General features: G+C 34.3%; 1 protein-coding gene across 16 annotated transcripts in view; it reads left to right on the top strand.

Annotated features, from left to right (window-relative positions):
- Erc2 (ELKS/RAB6-interacting/CAST family member 2) overlaps positions 1-20,220 on the top strand; it is an 882,113-nt gene that overhangs the window by 431,466 nt on the left and 430,427 nt on the right. For 12 of the 16 annotated variants that reach the window (XR_009227574.1, XR_009227575.1, XR_009227577.1 and 9 more), the window contains 3 exons: positions 3,846-3,986; positions 6,762-6,902; positions 10,926-10,961. Coding sequence is in view for 12 of the 16 variants with exons in the window: in XM_058582166.1 (XP_058438149.1) it covers positions 3,846-3,986; positions 6,762-6,902; positions 10,926-10,961 (318 nt within the window). In the remaining 4 variants the exon portion in view is untranslated. The remainder of the gene's footprint in view (positions 1-3,845; positions 3,987-6,761; positions 6,903-10,925; positions 10,962-20,220) is intronic. The other 4 variants (XM_058582164.1, XM_058582163.1, XM_058582160.1 and 1 more) reach the window with 1 other exon arrangement.

Genomic DNA, 20,220 nt, shown 5'->3' with positions numbered 1-20,220 from the left:
TGCACAGAACCTATTAAGGTTTGATTTATTCTAGTTTAAGTCCTAAAGCAATTCCCAAATCTGAAACTCGTCTTTTTATTTAAATATTTCCTTTGAGGCAGGGGGGTGTTCTGGAAGGAAATCTGAGTGAGGTCTGTGGGAGGCTGCCTGCACCAGACTGTCCTTACTGCTTGCTAGTATATTACCTGGGGCAAGTCTTTTTCTCTTGGAGCCTCTTGGAATTTCATTTTCAAACTGCACCCTTGAATTACTTAAACTCCTAAATGTCATACTCTTCTGGAACTTGCTTGACAGTTTGCTAATCTGCAATCTCAGGCACATGACATCCAAATTGGATGAAAAGTTGAAAATGTGGATGACTAAAAGGATCAGGCAGGGAGCAAAAATGGGAGAAATGGGATGCAGAAGAGACTATTGGTGACTATGGCAAGCTAGAGCATCCCTGACCTGTTTCAAAACATTTGAATTTAGATTTAAAAAATATTATGATGATCAAGTTAACCAAATTATTTTGTGGGCCAGCTTTGGTCTATGAGCTGTTTAGTTCCAAATATTATTTGCATCTGATGTTTAGTTTTTCATACAAAAATCAATGATAATAGTGTGCCGCAGTCCGGGTGCAGCAAAATAACGGGGGGGGGGGGGCGACGAACAACTTGTGTACATTGATACAGCAGGAGTGGGAGCCGTTTATTGTAGGACAGGAGGGGTATATATACATTACACACAGCTTATCTTAATTAACATAAACTAGATACAGCAGTCAACCAATAAGGAATCTCCACACTTAATGGCTCCCTGGTATTACTTCACAAAACACTCCCTCTGGCAAAATGCCAGGTGCCATCTTGACTTGTTTACATACCCTAACATTTAATGTTAGGAGTTTCTTAATTATAGTTTCCTTATTCCCATTTCCTAGAGGTTTTGATTCAGTTACTCTGCCTTGAAGCCTAGGAACCTGTGATTTTTAAGCATACCCAGAAATTCTGATACAAGTGGTTGAAATACCACAACTTCTAGCAAAATGCTAAATTCAAGCTTTTCCATATTAAAGTTGGGAAATAGGTTCAGTGAAGTGAAATGATTTGCCCAGAAAGAAATATTCTAGACATGTGAGCATCATGCCCTATTCCTGGGTGTGGGAAATTATCGTTAATCAATTGTGACACATGCTGATTTCTCAACCCAGTACTCCCCAAGCAACTTTCATACTAAATTAGCTCTTGTTTGAGACTGTTTCCTCTCTTGGCACACCCATCTAAGGCTTCCCAGCTCACAAGTGGTGGTGTGCTTATAAGAACTTCACAATGTATATTTAAATTATTTTCTCCTTACGAATTCCACTTTTATCCCCACTTAATTGAATAGATCCTCTGGAACAAGGCATGGGGTTAAAAAATAAAATGGCGAGTAAAACCTTATGGATTCATAAGTACATGTAATTATTTGCTGTCTTTTGGCTGGTAGACAGAATCCATCAGAAACTCTTCACCATTTCCGTTGGATTATGGCATCCTGGGATTGTGTTCCTTGTTTTACTCTCCAGGAACTTGTTCAACTGTTGAGTTAAGGCTGAGTGTGACTCAGGCTGGGAATGTACCACGGTGGCAGAGCTCTTGTCTAGCATGCAAAGGCCTACTTCAACCCCCAGCCTCACAAAAAGAAGACTGAATATGACTGAATTCTGTGATTGACACACAGAAGCTCCGGAGACAGAACTCACCATATTTATAAGGCTGGTCTCGCCAAGCTTTGCTGTAACCACCTAGAAGATAAGCAGTTGAGAAAGCCAGAAAGCAGAGCTAGAGGCCCCTGCAATGCAGTTCCCACTCAGTGATAAAGCACAAATAGATTAGACCTGTGCTGTGCCAGATGAGTGCTCAAGGAACACTTGCCAGTGCAAATAAGGCTAAAGCAAGAACACATTGGAATTTCTGCAAGTCAGTTGTTAATCAACTAGATCCTGGCATATTAGGGCCTTTTAACACATGTTTTTGACATCTGGCCCCACGCGGCTGACATTTAAATTATTTTGTGATTGACAGAGAAATATTTTGTACTATTGAATCATCAATTATAGTGCTGGCCGATTTTTTTTTTTTTTTTTACTTTGACACTTTCTTGGTATTAACACAAATACATGATTTTATGAACCTTTCTTTGAAGCCAAGATGATCCTACTTTGTGTCTCTTTCTTTCCACCTGCCTTTTTAGGTGTGTTTTTTATACCAGACAGTTTGGCCCTGTAAAGATCATAGACTGCCCTCTGGAAGGCTGGGTGGGGAGGGTGGGCATGCAGTGAAACTATGCAAAGGGTGCCAAGTGGGAATAAATGCCATGTGATCTGGCTGGAAGGATTCCTGGAAGATTTCCAAAACAATGAAGTGACACGGTCAGTTTGGACCTTTAGAAATATCACTCCAGCAGCTGTGTGGTGGAAGTTATGAGAAAGGGCCTGGTGTCCAGGTAACTGGTTGTAGTAGAAGCAAAAGGTAGAAAGGGCTCTGTTAAAAATTTCTTGGGAAATATACTGTGCACTGTGGTCATTTCCTTCTGTTGTAGATCCCATAATTATCCTCTCTGCATTGTCACAGGCAGAGTAATATGGGACTGTAATTGGAATCATGAAACAATAAATACAGGCAAACCAGTCTCATTTTTATTTCTATTTCCACCCCTATTTTTATAATAATATATTTCAGTTACATTTTTTAAATAATTGTGAAACAGTAATGGTACTTTTTTCCCCTTCAAAAGCAGTAAATGTATAAATTATCATTAGGATAGCACAACTGCTTCCTCAGGGGATCATAAATCACAAGCTGTGTTCAAACTAACCTCCTTCTGCACTAAACCTTGTTTTACAGTTACCTTGTGTATCTCGCCTCACCTTGTGCTATATACTTATAAGAATATAAAAGATAATATCATGATCTTTAGGGTGTTTTTTACACCAATATTTTTTTAACATGGCCATCTAAAAGGAAATTTAGAGAAGTGTTGAGTACTTTGAAACTTATTTTAGAAATTTCACTCAATCTTTATCCAGGTGGAATGTTTCTGATCCCCCTTCCCAAAGAGTCTTTCTTTGGTATCAGTCAGATTCCACATTTTTAGAAAATATCTACCAGAGTAGTATTTTCATTTCAGTATGAAATGGAAAATCAGACAGACCTTCATGCTCCTTGAATGTTTCTGGGCATGTATTTGTGGTGGTGTGGTCTCATGAACCTGGTTAAGTATCAGAGATCTTCTGTTAGCAGGTCACCCTGGGGTGAGTCTAGTTCCTCTGGACTCTGGGTTTCCTTACCTTCATACCATCTCCAGTAGTACTGACTCTGCCTCCAAAGTTGTGATGAGAACTGAAGAGAAGAGCACATCACAATATGCAGTATCTCCCAGTCAAGGAACATTCATTGTTCATTGATGCCAAACTGGGAGGCCAATCAAAGAGGCCCAAACCAAGAGGTTGGTCTGCCTCTTCCCTTTGCCTGTAGGAGGTTTTGGTAAGTTTCAAATCTTGATGCTAGAATATGTCTCTTTTAGAACTGCTTTAGGCTTTATCCAGATACCACCATGAACCAAGTATAGCATCAGAGTTTGAATGTTAAGACCCCACACAACCCTATAATGCTAAGTTGTAATCACAAGTCAAAAGCAATATTGATGGTGTTTTGCAGATGCCAGCATGCACAGCCTCTTTCCACAAACCCAATTTTGTGTTTCTTGTGTGTGTTGATTCCTGTATTTTTAAGATAACAACCCTTTACTTTCCTTAGTGATTTGCTTTGGCACACACTAAATGGATTTTCACCTCTTCTTTTTTCATGACGCTTTCACAGGAGAGAATAATTGAGCGTTTGAAAGAACAGCGGGAGAGAGATGATCGGGAAAGACTAGAAGAGATAGAATCTTTCCGCAAAGAGAACAAGGACCTGAAAGAAAAGGTCAATGCTTTACAAGCTGAACTCACAGAAAAAGAGGTGAGCCTGGAGGAACCATGAACCACATTGATGTCCTCATAAACCTGTATTCATTGAAGCTGTAAGAAACTTGGTGGAAGGGCTGTGGGAAGGCTTAGGGAACATCGTAACCTTTCTCTTGTTAAAGCTGTATGAATCGGAAGGAAACTATTTCTTGTAACTTCCTTCATCAGCAATGCCCTCTGGATAGCTTCTCTGTTCTGCTGTTTGCAGTGTAGCTCCTTGAGACTTTTCCTTGTGTTGTACCAGCTTTGTGTGGTTTAGTATATTCTGCAAGTTTTTCAAAGTTCCTTGATCCTTTTGATTGAGCATGGATGAGGATGATGAGGATAACTCCACTCTATTGAGGGTCTGCTATATGCTAATGCTTGTGTTAGATGCTTTGTATTCATTTGTGCTTCTCAAATGGACAACCCAGTATCGTAGTTTAGGAGTTGTAGCACCATGATGGACACAAAGATGGTTGCTCTTCTGGAATCTTATTTTTATATTTTAGTAAACAATTTCAAACAGTATTTTCATGCTGTAGCAAATATGAGTATAGAAGGTCAATGCCACCTGTGTTTTACTTTAAAGAAATTTCTTGCTTGGGGATTCTGGAGAGGATGCTTTGGGTTCTCACCCCATACTCCAGCAGATACCTATAACCCCTTCAGTTTTCTTGAGGATGATTTAGTGGAGATGAATGAGAAGTAGTCATACATATTATTTTGTCTAACCTCCACAACTCTGAGATATGTGTCTACAATTGACCCATACATACCTATTTTTGCCTGTAAGAAGTGTGCATCTGCTGTCCAACTGCTTGGGCTCTTTCACCCTGCTGGACTGTCCCCATTGCACAGTTGTATATTTTCCTCCTTCACAGGAGTACCTCACCCTTGGGTGTTGGTAATGTTATACAAACTAAAGTCCTGTATGAATTGGGAATGCAAGTAAAGAAGAAAAAGATTTGATGAGTTAGAGGAGTTTTGAGGAAACCCAGAAGCAAAATCCCTAAAATTTATGCCTGCAGTGTTTTGGAGAAGAGATTATTTCTTTGAAATGAAAATTAAGAATTTAAGTCTTCTGCCTACTGTTTTACTGCTAATCCGGCTTGGGGTCCTATACTTACTATAGTTTGTGTGGAAGGAGGAAGGCACAGAAGCTTTGTCCTCATGTGTCACATTCCTCACTGATTAGAAGTGTTGTTTTTTTATACATCTACAAAATACCTTGTACAACAAATTCCAGATTAATATCTGAGGAGCACAGCCTCACTAAGTTGACTAAAATGGCCATCAAAATTCATGTTTTAAAACTTATAAAGAAGAATAGCATAGATTTGCAGTTAGCAAGGATCTTATAATTTAGATGGGGTGATTGTATGTCTTTACTATGACAAAATAACTAGATTATAAGGTCCTTTGTTGTTTCGGTGGAAGTGATATGATAAGTATATGAAATCAGAGTTGTAGACCTGTGTTGAGACTGTTATCTTCCTTTAATAGCTGGGTGACCTTCAACAAGATGCATAGCTAATGTGAGCCCTAGTTTCCTGACTTGAAACATGAGAATGGCTAAGCTGTCCCTCACAGAGTGGTTAGGAGTGTGTTGCTGGGTGATGATGCCCTTCATCCTCAAGGTCATTCCAGTGCACATGAAGCAGCCTAGCATAAATTGTTATTATTTTCAGAAAGATTCTGTGTGCTTAGTAACTCCAAGGTGCTGCAGAAAGATAAGAAAGTAATTCACACTGCCTGATTTGGGATGAAATTGGATTTTTTAGTCCCATAGTTAAATGTTGCTACCCATTTCATATTTGAATAGTGAACATTGCCCTTATATGTAGTAAAGTTATGTTCATAGATACATGCAAATATTTATATCTTTAGTTTTTGAAATTTAGATTGAACAGTGAAGTTCTTGGTTTCTGGACATGGTTGATGGCTGGAAGTATATAGGTAACCCCGTGTCTGAGTTTGGGGAGATTCATTCTATCTGTTAAATCTGAATTACAAAGGACTGGAACATGCAGTCTACTTTACTCTAAAATTCAAAATATTTTTATTTTTGATTCTCCAGAAGATGTTTGAAAAACAGTGATCTGTTTAAGTAATGGAATTTGATAAAAATTTAATAGGGACCAGTGTGGTGGCACATGCCTCTAATCCCAGCGATTTAGGAGGCTGAGACTGGGAGATTGCTAGTTGAAAGCCAGCATCAGCAACCTAGCAAGGCCCTAAGCAACTTAACAAGACCCTGTCTCAAAATAAAAATAAATTAATTAATTAAAAGGGCTGGAGATGTGGCTCAGTGGTTAAGTACCCCTGGGTTCAATTCCTGGTACCCCCCTAATTTTTAAAAATGGGATTTTAAAAAGTTTTAGATTTACCCTTAAGGGGAAGCATTAAAGTCAGAATCTTCTTTCGTTTTGGTCTTAGAGTCTTTATGGTCTGATAGCGGTAAATGTAAATGAGGTTCAGGGTGTCTGTTTTGCCATGATAGGTTAAGACCTTACTTCTATCATTAGCATGACTTTGAGATGTGAAAAGTGCATTTACCACACCGTTTGGTCACATTTGATTCTGCTGCAATTAGATCCTGCTTGGTTCTGTAAGCTGGCCAACTTTAATTTCCTGGCCAGAGCTGACTATTGTTACCTTGGTAAGACTATATTTACCCTTTCTGTCTAATGCATACTTTATTGTTAAGTATAGAATCAGTATATTCAAATTGAAGACATAGCTAGGAGAAATTGTGGTGTTTCACTTACCAGCATTCTTTTTCTTTCAGTCTAGTTTAATTGACCTCAAAGAACATGCATCTTCATTAGCTTCTGCAGGACTGAAAAGGGACTCCAAATTAAAATCTCTAGAAATAGCCATTGAACAAAAGAAAGAAGAATGTAGCAAACTGGAAGCCCAGTTAAAAAAGGTAAGTGAGGTCTAAGAAAAAAAAAAAAACACGCTCATTTTCAAAAGAATTCATAGAATGGGAAAGGAAAAGGCATTTTTCAAAAGAAAGAAACTCCTTATCTTTGCTGTCTACTGATAAAAGTATTACTCTTTATTCCTAAGAAGTCTACATTAAATCTGTCTGTGAACCTAAAAAATTATCTTAAGTTTCCTGCCTAAAGAAAACTTGAAAAATAGATGAAATTAGTAGAAGAAATGAAAAATATAAAAACCAGCCATTATTCTCTGGGCAAATCTCAACTATCATAAAAAATAAATGGAAATGTTTTCAGCAAACCAAGGAATCCAGGGGCCCCATTATACTTCGATGAACTAGTACTACTTTTAGAAGTAGGTTAATTTTTGTATGAGAACTTTGCAAATTTTTCCTAACAACATTAAATTCTAGAAATTCACCACTATAGTCAAGTCCCAGCATATCTGTAGAATGACTGTTTATCCTTGACCCCAGATGACCGTACTGTCTAAGAAAGCTTGTTGTGTATAGAAGGCTGTGGAAAGGAAAGCAGGGGCTTTCCATTGTCACATTCACATGCTTTCTCTGACCTGGACATTCTTGTGGAGTGCATTTCCAGTCATGCATGGTTCCTTTGACTTTTTCCCTGTGTTGTTTGGTACGTCTGCACTCATCGTTCACATACAAACTCATAATGTTATGAGTTTAAGCATTTCGTTTCCCTTTGACAACTTATAAACTTATTCAAAACAGATAAGAATTTAAACATTAACATATAAAGCATATAATAAAAGTTTGACGGTGTAATTCATAGCACACTAGAATCTACAGTTATGAAGACAAATGACATGGATGGACAGGGATGTGATGGAATCACATACTGATGGAAGAATCATTCCAAATATTTTAAAATTTAATATCCTATTTCTTATGGTGCTGTGTAACTGAAATGTGACTAAAGTTATGCTCACTTTACAGAACATTTTAGGAAATTGTCATTAGAAATTTTACACTGAGTCTACTTACTAGTACAGAAAGAGATAAATGTACAAATTGAATCTCTTTATAACAAAATGGCAAGAAAAATCTCTGTATTACAAAATATGTTTCATAGTGCACTCACCATTTACCTGATTTCAAGCAATATTAAGTAGGAATCCTGAGCAGTAAATAAGAGAATTAAATTATCCATTCAAGGGCATTTAAGTGCAGTTTGATTTGGCTATTTATGCATTGGGAGTATCATATACATTATTGACACATTATAAAAGTGCCCTTCAATATGGCATACATGCATATGCATATTAGGATATATATCTATGAAACATCATTTTTACTTAATAAAACAATTTTGTGACCATAAGGTAGGCGCCAAGATAACTTTATGAGACAGAAATTCACCAGATTCTTGGTATGGTCTTCATGATCTTACCTCACTTGTAGTGTGTGTGAGTGTGGAATGAAATAGGACCTCAAATATATATGATCCTGAAAGACACCCTCCATCAACTCTGATGAGCTGTTATGGAGGTCAGGCCACCCTGTTTATGATTTCTGTAGACCTCATGCACTGCACCCTCCTTTTTAGTGTAAGTCATCTCTGGAATTTGAAATTCCCTGGCAATTAAAAAGAAGGTTCACATATTGATGCTTATAGTTTTCATGTACATGACTTAGTTTAATAAATCAACATCTATGCAATTCAGTATAGTTTCTTCAGCATAGCTGTGGTTTGCCCGAGAGATCACTCATAGTGTTTTCCTTGTACTCTCAGGTAGACAAATTTACTGGAATTCACAGACCAAATCCTGTAAATATTATATCATTATTCCTAACAGATTTTAACATTTTGTAATATCACCAGAAGTGAAATGACAAATATGGTGTCTTTCTATAAAGAAACTATTTAATTTATGAAAGGATAACTTATTTCTAAGTATTTACATAATCTTTGCTTATACTGTCTCCTAAGTGCATAGTACAGTGAGTTTAAATAAGGTAATGATAATTTAAATATTTTTATTCCTAACCTGTAGATGTTGTTTTGTTGCTTTTGGCTCTTTAGCATTAACTACATTCAAAAGTTTAAAATAGTTTTTTTCAGTAGTCTTTAATTCTGCTAATAAATAGTTCCATAAAAACCTCAAGTACCCATCACCTTAAAAAGAATTGAGATCTACATGAAATATTTGAAATTATAAGCCAACAGTATGTGAATATGCATATAAACACATCATTTACTCATGGAAAAATAAGCAGCTATAAAAGCTTAAGGAGTGTCTGGGCCTCCTTTTTAGTAAAAGGGTTTGTGACTTGTGAATAAAATATAAAGGTTGACTAAATGAAAGCTGAAAATATAGTAGTTTTATTATGTCATAAATACACCATGTATTCTCAGTGGAACTTTGCTCAAGATTTGTGAGAATCCAGTATTTTTTGCCTTAAAATCTATACAAGATCATAGATGTGTTTATTTGAACAGGCACCTAGTTGGCCAAACACAGTGAAATCCAAAGAGAGATTTTAATTGATTTTTATCTTACGAATAATGCTTAACTTTGATAAGCTGAATTTTTACATAACAGTTTGGGCAGAACATTCATACACATTATTACTTTTAACCCTTCATTATACTGTGTAGATTTAAGACATCTTCAAATCCTTAGTGATGAAAAATGGTTATAGCAGAAAAGGAATTACCCTTTAGACATTCCATTCCTCCTCTTAAACATGGCACAGTCAGATGTTCATGTGTGAGGAAATCTTTACTGATATTGGTAAGACTGATTAAACAATGCTAACCAAATTATGAGTAACCAGTAGTTATGAGTGTGCTTTATAATTCAGTGCATTCATCAATTATAGACATCGACATATAGAAAAGAACCTGATTATTAATGCATGGATCATATTGGTTTTTTTTAAGAGTATTTGAGGTTCAAGTTGTAGAAGGTAATTGATTTGTATGACTAGATCAGTTCAGAAGCAACAGTAATTCAAAGTGTTATGATTTATGCTCCTCAGTAACTTTCTAATTAATGTCATGCTTGAGGAGAGGGATTTTTAAAACCATGATAAAATCATTATTTATTTATTCAAGTTGAAGGAACAGGAATCTGGCTCATAAAAAGGCATATCTCAGTTTAAAGCAAAGTAACAGTTTCCATAATATTTCACCCTCTACACCTTGATGTCTAGCCCAAAATTATTGGTGCAGGTATTTAAGAAATATCGCTGGAGGGTGCGATTTAAAATAATATTCAGTACATTTAAATCCAGAAACCTAAATCTGCACAAAATTGACAGGAGACAATTACAGATTCTAAAGTACTTGGAACATAACAGGATATCTTTGAAAAGTATTTATTTCTTAATTCTAAACTAACAGTAGAAACTGGTAATGGGCAATGGATAATACTGTATTGTAGGTCTCTTTTGTTATCTTACTGACTTAATTTTTTTTCTTTCTCCATTTAAGTTAATCTGATAATGTTTTGTTTACTGATATTGTGCTATTGCTAACCTGCCATTTGCTAATCTGTTATTTTTCTGGAGTTAGACTGAATAGAATATTCAAGCTTGTGTTGGTATAAAAGAAGAGCTATAAATTCAATGATAAGATTTAATTAATCTTTTATTATTACTATCTTTGAAGTTCAGGTAATAAATTGTGGGCTTGGCCAAAAGTACTTCTTCTGATTCATTGCTGGAGGCCCGCACTTCATGTATCATCAAAAGTGGACAGCTTTCTTTATTTCATGGGTTATTTAACTTGAGAAAGGGAAAGTAATACAAACCTTAAATTTCTTATTCCAGCTATTCTTTTATCGGAGCCAAAATCAACATTTGTATTTCCCTAGAGCCTCTCACTTTCACTGTGGAATGTTTAGAAACTGAAATTTCTTCTTTTTTAATGACCAGTTCGTCTGTGCGAATGCACTGGATTTGTTGAGCTAATGTTGTTTTTCTGGATCTTTCCTTCTTTCCTTGTCTGTGCTTCAATGCCTCCCCAACTTTGCAATGTAGCAAGCTGAGCAGTTGTTCAATCAGATGTACAACCCAGTAAGTCATTTCTGAAAGTTCCCGCTGTAACATATCAAAGCATGAGGATCCACTGATCACATGTCACAAAGTGCCATACTGGGGAGGCTTCAAATATATTTATTAGTCCCTTCTCATTTCCTTTCTATCAAAAGAAATGACTTGTGCGGAGGCCATTGTCATTTCTTTTTAAATTAAAAAAAAAATTAAGAACTCAAGGAAATATTCTTAGCTTCTTTTTAATTTCAAATCTATTTTTCTGTAGAAAAACAGAAGTCAGTTAAAGATTTACACTCATGAAATTCATCCTCAGATCCTTTGGACACAGACTAATCTATGTCAAAAGGAATAGCATTTGTAAAATAGCAAAAATTCAATGTATGTTGTGTTGATGAGATAGACATTAAATTTAGATTTAACAATAAAAATCTCTTTGAGATTAGTAAATACATAACATTATTGTGGGGTTTTTAAGACATGTTTTAAAAACATGTCATTTGATTGGGGCAAACCATAATATAGTATCCTAATAACAGATAATAGCAGTTCTCCTTATAGCTTCTCAGAGTACAAAAATCAGGTAAAAAGTAAAAAAAATTTATAACATGGTCCAGATGCCACCACTATTTTCTTTTATCCTAATGATGGGTATATTTATGTGAAGCAGTTTGTTTCTTTATTTTTTTAAAAAGAAGTTTTGTTTTTTTTTCTTTTTTGTCTCAAGTTGGCTTACTGGGAGAAATGTTTCTAAAGGTGGCTAGAATTTATCATTTGGCAAATATGATCTGAACTATCATGCATTTCTAATTATCTCCTATTTATAAATTTCCATCATGTGAAAAAAGTAATAGGATGGATAAAGGAAACAAAGTTAGCTAACTACTTTTTGTTAAGCATGCTCCAGGATACATTTAGTTTGATGTGCAAGATATTCGGGTGTACTTAATTAGATTCATCCTCCACCCTTTATTCTTTACAACCAATTTTATTTTTGCAAACAGAATTCCTAAAGCCCTGTAGGAGCATCTTTATTAACTATTTCCCAAGCATGGATTTTAGCAGAGTAAGCAAAAGCAATCCAGGTTTCCTTTCCCTTAGCACTTGAATGGAAGTGTTAATAAGCAGGCTGAAAACAGTAGAGAGGTGAAGAAAGACAAATAAGATTGGAATATCTTTAAGCTTGAAAACACACCCTGGGAAAAATGCATGTTCTTTTTTCTTTTTTTTAAAGATTATTTTAAAAGGGTATGAAGTAATCCTGCTGAAATTATTTCATACCTACTTGTTAGGGACAGGAAAAAAAACCTAAGCATTTCATAATTGTGGGAGGTATAAAGGACAGATGGGGATGGCTTTGTTTCTACAGCAGTGAAAATTTACCACAACCATATCAGGAGTTCATATCCCTGTCTGGATAGGTAGGATCAAAGACACAACTCAGTTAACTTTTAGGCTATTTTTAGAAATATTGATCACAAACATCATCAGCTTCTCCTTCACTTCAGCCACAGTGATCTTCTTCAGTATACATAAGCAAACTTTTTAGTCTTTTCAGTGACTAACTCAAAAATCATTGACTGACTTTCCTCCCCAAGTTAATTAAGCTAGCCCATTGGTTTGGCATCCTGGGAATATAGCCAACCCTCATTATTTTAACTCCCCTTGCCTACAGATATTCTCAGGGTCCAATTCTTTTTTGGACTGATAGGAACAGACCATGATGGATTTTCTCTCCTTAATAGTCTTTAAAAAATGACTATGTTTTCCCTAGTAATAAAAATAATATATGTCCACAGTACAGAATTTGTAAAGTATAGAAGGATATAGAAAAAAAAAATAACAGGATGTCTCAGTGCATAGAGATAATCACTAGGAACATTTGGGTTGCTCCCTGCCCAGGCATTTTTTTTGCTGTTACTGTTCTCTTCTGTTCTTTATCTTCCTCTTTTCTTGCTTTCTTCTTTCTTCTTACTTCTCTTTTTGCCTTTCTTCTCCTTTCTCCTTTATCTTTCTTTTTCTTACCTAATATTCTATTTCTTTTTATGAAGTTGTGTTAAAGTGATTATTCCATTTTATATCCTATTTTTAAAAAACTGCATATCATTAAAAATTTTTCATATCGTTAACTATTCTTCCAAAATGTCCTTTCAATGGTGTTTACTGTTCTATGTTATTTATATTAATGTTGGTCATTTCTTTGCTAGTAGTATAAATAATGCTCTGAAGAAAACTTTATTAATTTCTCCACACTTTTTTTTCCTCATAGAATAAATTTCTGGGCAAATATTTTTAAAAACTCGCCATAGTTCCTGCTGTATTGCAGGAACTCAGAGAAATTCTGCCAAGGCATACTTCTTTAAGCACTGGTTAAATGTGGCCTTTTGGTCACACCCTGGCCCCTACTGAGAATTGTCATTTTCCATAACTTTGAAAAATGCTCAGGTAGAAATTTTTTCTTTTTAACTCTCTGTCTTTAATTATTAATGAAAGTTAGGATTTTAAGTATATTTTCTTAATATTCTCCTTTCTGCAAATTGTTTAAGTCATTTAAGCATTTCCCTTTGAGTATCCTGGTTTATGCATCAGTTTATATGGAGTATGCTGTGGCTTATATAGAAATTTTGTCAGATTTGTGGAAATTTTATTTAATTAAAAAATTTCTTTTTTAAAAACATATAGAATTATTTTTAGGTTCTCAACCTGTGTTTCTCTTTAGGATATTCTCATTGCCTTTATTCTTTGAAGTCATTTTCCAGTTTTATTTGTGGGCTGAATTTAAATTTTTTGCATTGTTATGTTTTACATAAATTTAACTCCTTTACCCCTTATTAATTTATTTTGATTCATTATGAGAAGTGAGGTTCTAACTGTATTTTTCTAAATTATCGACCAATATCCTACCACTGTTTATCAAATAATTCATTCTTTATCCACTAATCTTGATATACTGTATTGTATACTGAGCTCTCATGGATAAATGGCTTAGTTTCTGGGCTGTTCTTCAAAATTTTAACTATTGTGGTTTTGAGATTCCACCTTAATTCTTTTTGCTTTTCATTTTGTCTTTTTTTTTTTTAAGTTTCATTTGTTTGTTTTAAGGTTCTTATCTTATAATTTTCTATCTTTCCAGGTGGATTTCAGGGTCACTTTATCAATTTAATAGCACAACTGGTGATTACTTTAATCTAAATTACATTCATTCTAAACAGTGATTTTAGAATGATCAATATATTTCCAGTTTTATTTTTTTCCATTTATAAACTTGATACAATTTTTTATTCATTTCAGTGGTTTTTCATAGTAAAGTTTTGACATATTTCTATTATAGGACTGTGGGGTTTTTTTATAGATAGTCTGAAGCAGTTCTACATTTATAATTTTTAAGTTGCTATTTGAATGCTGTCTTTCTTATATTTTCTAACCAGTTATTGGTATCAAGGAAATGTCTTTTATTTCTTTTGTATGTTTATTTTGACCATGGCCATCCTTCACATTTTTGGTGAATTATACTCATTATTTTTGCTACATAAGGTAAACAGTCATCTCTAGGTATATCAGAATATACTCAATCAGAGTAAACAAGGATTAAGCTTTGAAGTCCTCCCACATGTATTTTTCCCCATAGAATAGAAATAAACCATTTACTTTTTTTCTTCTTTATTCCAGTCAGTCCATTGTACTGAGTGATACTCTGATGCCATTTCTAAAATTTTGCCTTTGTATCCTGACTCTTTCTTATAATGATAATCTTTCTGTAGCTTAACTACTAATCTTTGCTCCTGGAGGAGTTTTGTCTTGTCATTGTGAAACACTGTGCAGGGTATCTTCAGTTGAGTCCTTTTTCTTCCCTTGGTTCTTAATTCTAGACAAATAATATGGTTTTTTCATCAGGCTCAAATACCTTCTTTGCTGTAGCCCTCCTAGTATTGTGCTCAATGATGGTATCCAGGATTTGTTCCTAAAATTTTAAGTAAATATTTAGAGTTTCTGGACCCCTCAACTTAGTGCTTGTATAATATCCTCGTTACTGTATGATACTGGGCTTGGTACTGCCGGGGATACCCTTGAGACTGGTCTGATGATCCCAATACAGGAGCCTCCCCTTTGACCCTCACCTAATTACTAGCTATTTGAAATCCCATCTCTACTGAACATATCTTTTGCAGGGATCATGTTTTACAAGACAAAAAATCAAGCATTTTTTCCATTCCAGAGAAAGAAAAAAAGTCTTGTCAATGTTCAGTGAGGTCTTCCTGAATTATGTGTCATCATAGGACTATGTGATCCCAGGAGCGTAGTGGGCTGAATTACAAATGCTATCACAGTGATTGTTTAGGCTTAGCGCTTTCTTTTTATGATATTTTTAGCTTATTTCTGAAAACTATTTGATTTATTCTTAGACTAATATCCCCTGACATAATGGAAGATTATAGCTGTTTAAGAGATAGCTCAGTGAATACATATTGCATGTGCGAACACAGGCACACACAAGAACACTCACTGGATGTTCTAAAACATAGGATTTCAAAAAAGAACTTTGGTTCTTTTACATTGCTAATTTTAGGAAATTCCAAAGTTAACAGGAACCACGTTAATAATTATATTTTGGTTGGGGAGTCTTATTGTATGTAAAGCATATAGTTGGTTCTTTTTATTTTGGGGGTTTGACATGAGAAAAAGTATTTGGAGTATTTGTTTTATATATATATATATATATATATATAATTTGTTTCATCTATGAAAAAAAATCTCTATTTGGTATGGTTGTTTTAACATAAAAATTGTAAATATACTGGATGTAGTTAGCTTGAATTGTGAAAGAGTAATTTCCCATAAAACTAGGAAGTACAAGATTTCGATGTATTTCATCATTAGTTTCAAAATGTATTACTTAGGCTCATTTATTATGCCTAGTATTGATTTATTGTATTTAAATGAAATTTAAATTTTATAACATGTTTTAGTTCTTTCTCCCCCTTAGAAACTTTATTTTAATAAGTTAATATTTTGTTCATAACTTAGGATTGAGTGAAGATCGGTACTCTTTTAGAAGATTGAAATTGAGTATAATGTTTGAAATAGTTTATATGCCCTGTTCTGCTGTTAAGATATGAAAGGAATGTTAAAGCGCTGTCAACGGACTCTAAACCAGCAAAGCGCCGGAGTAGAGAATCATATTTTTATAGTACATGAATTTATCAAGTTATTGCTAAAACCCAGAAGCAGCAGGGATGAAAAATCAACAGATTAATTAGTTAACATTCTGCTTGTATTTTATGTTCATGACTAATCATTTGCTTATTTTGAGGGAAATGATTTTTTATTAAAATTGTTAAGACTCATTTCAAAGGGAGAGTGTTATATAATATTATAATTGAATATTCCCTGCCTTGTTTCACAGCAGGTTTTTTGGACCAAAGTTAATGCTTTCCTTCCTAGGCATCTGGAATGATGAACTAGTATTTTACTAAAAATAATCAGTGATCAACCTTTATAAAATTAAGTTCAAATAAAGTTGGGATGTGTGATTTGGATACCTGTCAGCCTCCAGCTTTGGCTTTAGCGGCTTTTTGCTTTAGTTTGATTTAGATAGAGTATTAATCTGAATTTTTTTTTCTTCTTTTTTTTCCCGAAACAGTTCTAATTTCTTTAATTAAAATAACTGTTAGGTATTGTAATGCTGTTCATCCCAAGTCATGAGTAGATTCCTCTTTATTCTTGATACAGGCTTTCAAAGTCATTCACATCAAAATGCTGAGACAAAAACTTTGTTTTGATTATTCCCATTTGTGGGGAAATTTTCCTACATATGGAAATACAAGAGACATAATCTGGAGTCCCCAAAATCATACTGATCTAATATACAATACAGAAATTTCTGTAATGCCAGTTCCCAATTTTTTGTGTGTTTCTAAAAAAAAAAAAACTTTTAAGTGTTATTCTATATAAGTTTTAAGAAATATTTTGAGGCAGAACCAGACACCTTAATTTGCCTTTAAACTGATTTGTTTAGTCAGCAAAGTTAAATCACTACATTAAGAAAAGAATGCTTATTCTTTGGTTTTCATGACCAAGGGAATTTTCTTGTAAGTGACCGTGTTCTTGAACATGTTAATGATAAATAAATTTTGAAACAAGAAAATACACATCAATATGGATTATCAAGAGGGAACAAAGTTGATGTGCCTTAGAATAATGGAACAGGCAAGCACTTCCCATGTGGGGGAGCTAAATTCAAACCAACAGATCCCTAAGAGGAAATAATTACTGGACATTTTCAATTTAAATCTTGCATAGGTCAGAATCATGCCATGGTAGGAATTTCTTGTGGAAATGATTTATTGAAATAAGTCATAAGTCTCCTCCCCAACATTTGACACAGTATCTAGGGTATATTAGGGTAAATCTGTTACCTACTTTGATCTGTATCAGGGTCAGCCAGTCCAGATTAAAGAGCTCATCATTTGAAAAGAATATTTCCTAAATATAAATAAAGTGCTTCCTTCCATTTTTAGAGCTTGTTCTGGCCTTAGAATTTTGAAGGTAGCATTGGTTTTATAACCTCAGTTTCTTCCTTTATTTATTTTTCAGTATAGTGTCACCCCTGTGTCTGTGGATCTGAGTATAACACACCCATGTTAAAGCTTTCAGCCTATCCTTTGAAAATTTGTGATTTACATTGAATAGAGCTGATAATCTTTACTAACAGTTATAAATTCTTTGGAGACATCTGTGTCCAATATTTAGGATGAACAGGGACTCCACCAGCCTTCCCAATCAAGGGAAGCTCTGTCATTGTTTTCATGTGACTCAAGAAGCAGCTCTTATTCTCACATCTTTATATAGCTCTTTTAAAACCTTTCTTTTAACATAATCATGTTTTAAAGTTATCTATTTACACATTTATTTAAAAGTCCTTCTAAGAATTCTAGCATCAAGATTGAAGGTAATTTGACTTAATTTTTTTTTCCTTGAGTCAGTAGAAATTAACCTGACAGTAGAAACAAAAAGAGATATTTAACTCACAGATATTATTGAGGCTTGTCTATTCTTTTTAAAAGGAAGAATCATTAGCACATGCAAGTATTATCTAACAGATACCAAGCCAGCTATAAACTTCGCTATGGGCTTTATTTTAATAATATGACTTAATTCAACATCACATGAGGTCAGGAGAGCTATAGTCTAGTATACCCCCACCCCACCCCAGCTTTCTGTATCTCTCAACATCCCATGAGTCCTTTAACCATACCTAGTTACTGAGTTGAAAAGACTGTGAACCCATCTAATTCCACTCAGGGTTGAAAACTGGCATGGGGGTATCCTCCTCAAGGATTTAAGAAAAAAGACTTGTGCTTACATACCTACACTAGCAGCTGGCAGGCTGTGCTTTCTCTGAAAACCTACCAGGGAAGCTTTTAAAAGAAGCCCATAGTATTTTGGTGATGAAAATTCAATAAACCTATTCACTTAGCTTTTTCTGGGATGCATATTATAATATGATAAAAATGCAAATGAATAATACCTTCCCCATGTTCCTTATTTTGTAGTTTTTAGTGTCTTTAGAAAGGTTAATTTATTTGCCATAGATATTAGACACAGTGTTAGATTTAGAATCTAGGTCTCAACTAGTAATCCTGTACCCACTTATTCCAATTAATGATGATAATCAAAGAATAAAGACAACCTAGATAAACCACAGTTGTTAACTGCTAGCTCATTGTGAATCTTTAAAAATCAGAATTGGGAAAGAAATTTTGACTCTGGACAGAAACAGGCAATCAAAATATGGTTATTCATTTGTTTTGAATGCTTCTACTTGCTCATTAATTAATTAATGCTTTTTAAAGATCTCAATGTCCTTGGTTTGGATAGTTTAAGAAATCTCAGGAGAAGGTTTTTAGCTTCTGTAGAATAATGGTAACAGGATAAAAATGAAAGAGGCTAATGTGAAGATTTTACTTCTTAGTTTTTTAAAAACTGCATATTTTTAATGTTTTTCTGTCACAGAATTAATGAGTTGATTTTTATTTTTCACAAATAGAAATAGGTGTGTGGAATACTTTATTTTAAAAACAGAATATCTACATTTTAAAAATGGAGATTAGGGAATTTAAATATCTATTACTTCAATTTAAAATAAAATTATTTGATGAATAAAATCCTGAAGGTATATTAGCTCAGATTTCTCTTTCAGACTATTTTAATTATAATGAAAAAGTTTAATAATCTACTATAATGAAATCCTGAGTGATTACTAAATAAAAATAAATGTCTTCGGAGATATGTTGGTAAAAAGGAGTTAATTGGTACCTGATAGTATGTTGAATTGATATTTTTTCCCAAGTTCTTTGAAGTTGAGTTTATTTCTTAAATAAGTAAATCTTAGATGAAAGAACATGAAAGCAAATTATTCCCCTTTTATCCTCATGCTTAAATAATATGTTACATGCAAAATTATTATTTTAAAAATGATTATTTTGTCATAAGTATGAAATTTATTTTATTTATACTAATTTTTGAATTTTTTCTACTAAATCATTGCAAAGACTGTCAACCCTCTAACAGTAGTATTAGTATTAATTTTTCTAACATGCATGATTCATTGGACCCCACAATAGCTGTAGCTTGCTTGCCTTGTTTTTTCCCTGAAATTAAACAAAAGAAAACGTGCAGTAAAGTCCAATGAACATCTGCTCTACGTAGCAAAACAGCAGAACAACTGAAATCTTAATAAATTAATATTTTATTGCTTCATATGTGGATTTTGGAGATCCATACAGATATGACTCCTCTGAACTTTCTATGTTGAATGTGCACTGTTGTTAAACTACTTGTTTTTTCCCTGCCTGCTCTTTGAAGAAGTCAATTAGGAATAATGGGAAACAAGGGGTAGGCAAAACATTGCAGTGCAGTGTTATTTCCATCTGTCTGGGAATATTTCAGCCAAAAGTTTATTTTGGGAAAAAAAAAAGCCGCAATGCATTCACACACAGAAGACCACAAATACTTTGGCTGCAAATTATTCTGCAGTGTTGTTGCTCTGTTGTTGCCCGTGTGTATTTTTATGTGTAAAGCTACCACCCACCCATGCATGTGTTTGCAGATTCTTGTCTGTGTGCTTGTTCATGAATTAGCTCTCATCTTCCTCATATTTAGGTTAAGTTTATTCAAGGAACAAGAATTTATGGGTATGACTGTTGGCTGGAAAGCCCTTCCCTCACATCTGAGTCTTTCTTCCAAACTACATCTTCTGCTGAGATTTCTCAGTAGGGCGACA

The sequence above is a fragment of the Marmota monax genome, unplaced genomic scaffold (genome assembly GCF_021218885.2).
Source record: "Marmota monax isolate L192 unplaced genomic scaffold, Marmota_monax_Labrador192_F-V1.1 WCK01_AAM20220418_F8-fsc00042, whole genome shotgun sequence".
NCBI classification, from domain to species: domain Eukaryota; kingdom Metazoa; phylum Chordata; class Mammalia; order Rodentia; family Sciuridae; genus Marmota; species Marmota monax.
Note: the sequence above shows the minus strand (reverse complement) of the source record. Positions and strands in the feature narration are given on the sequence as shown.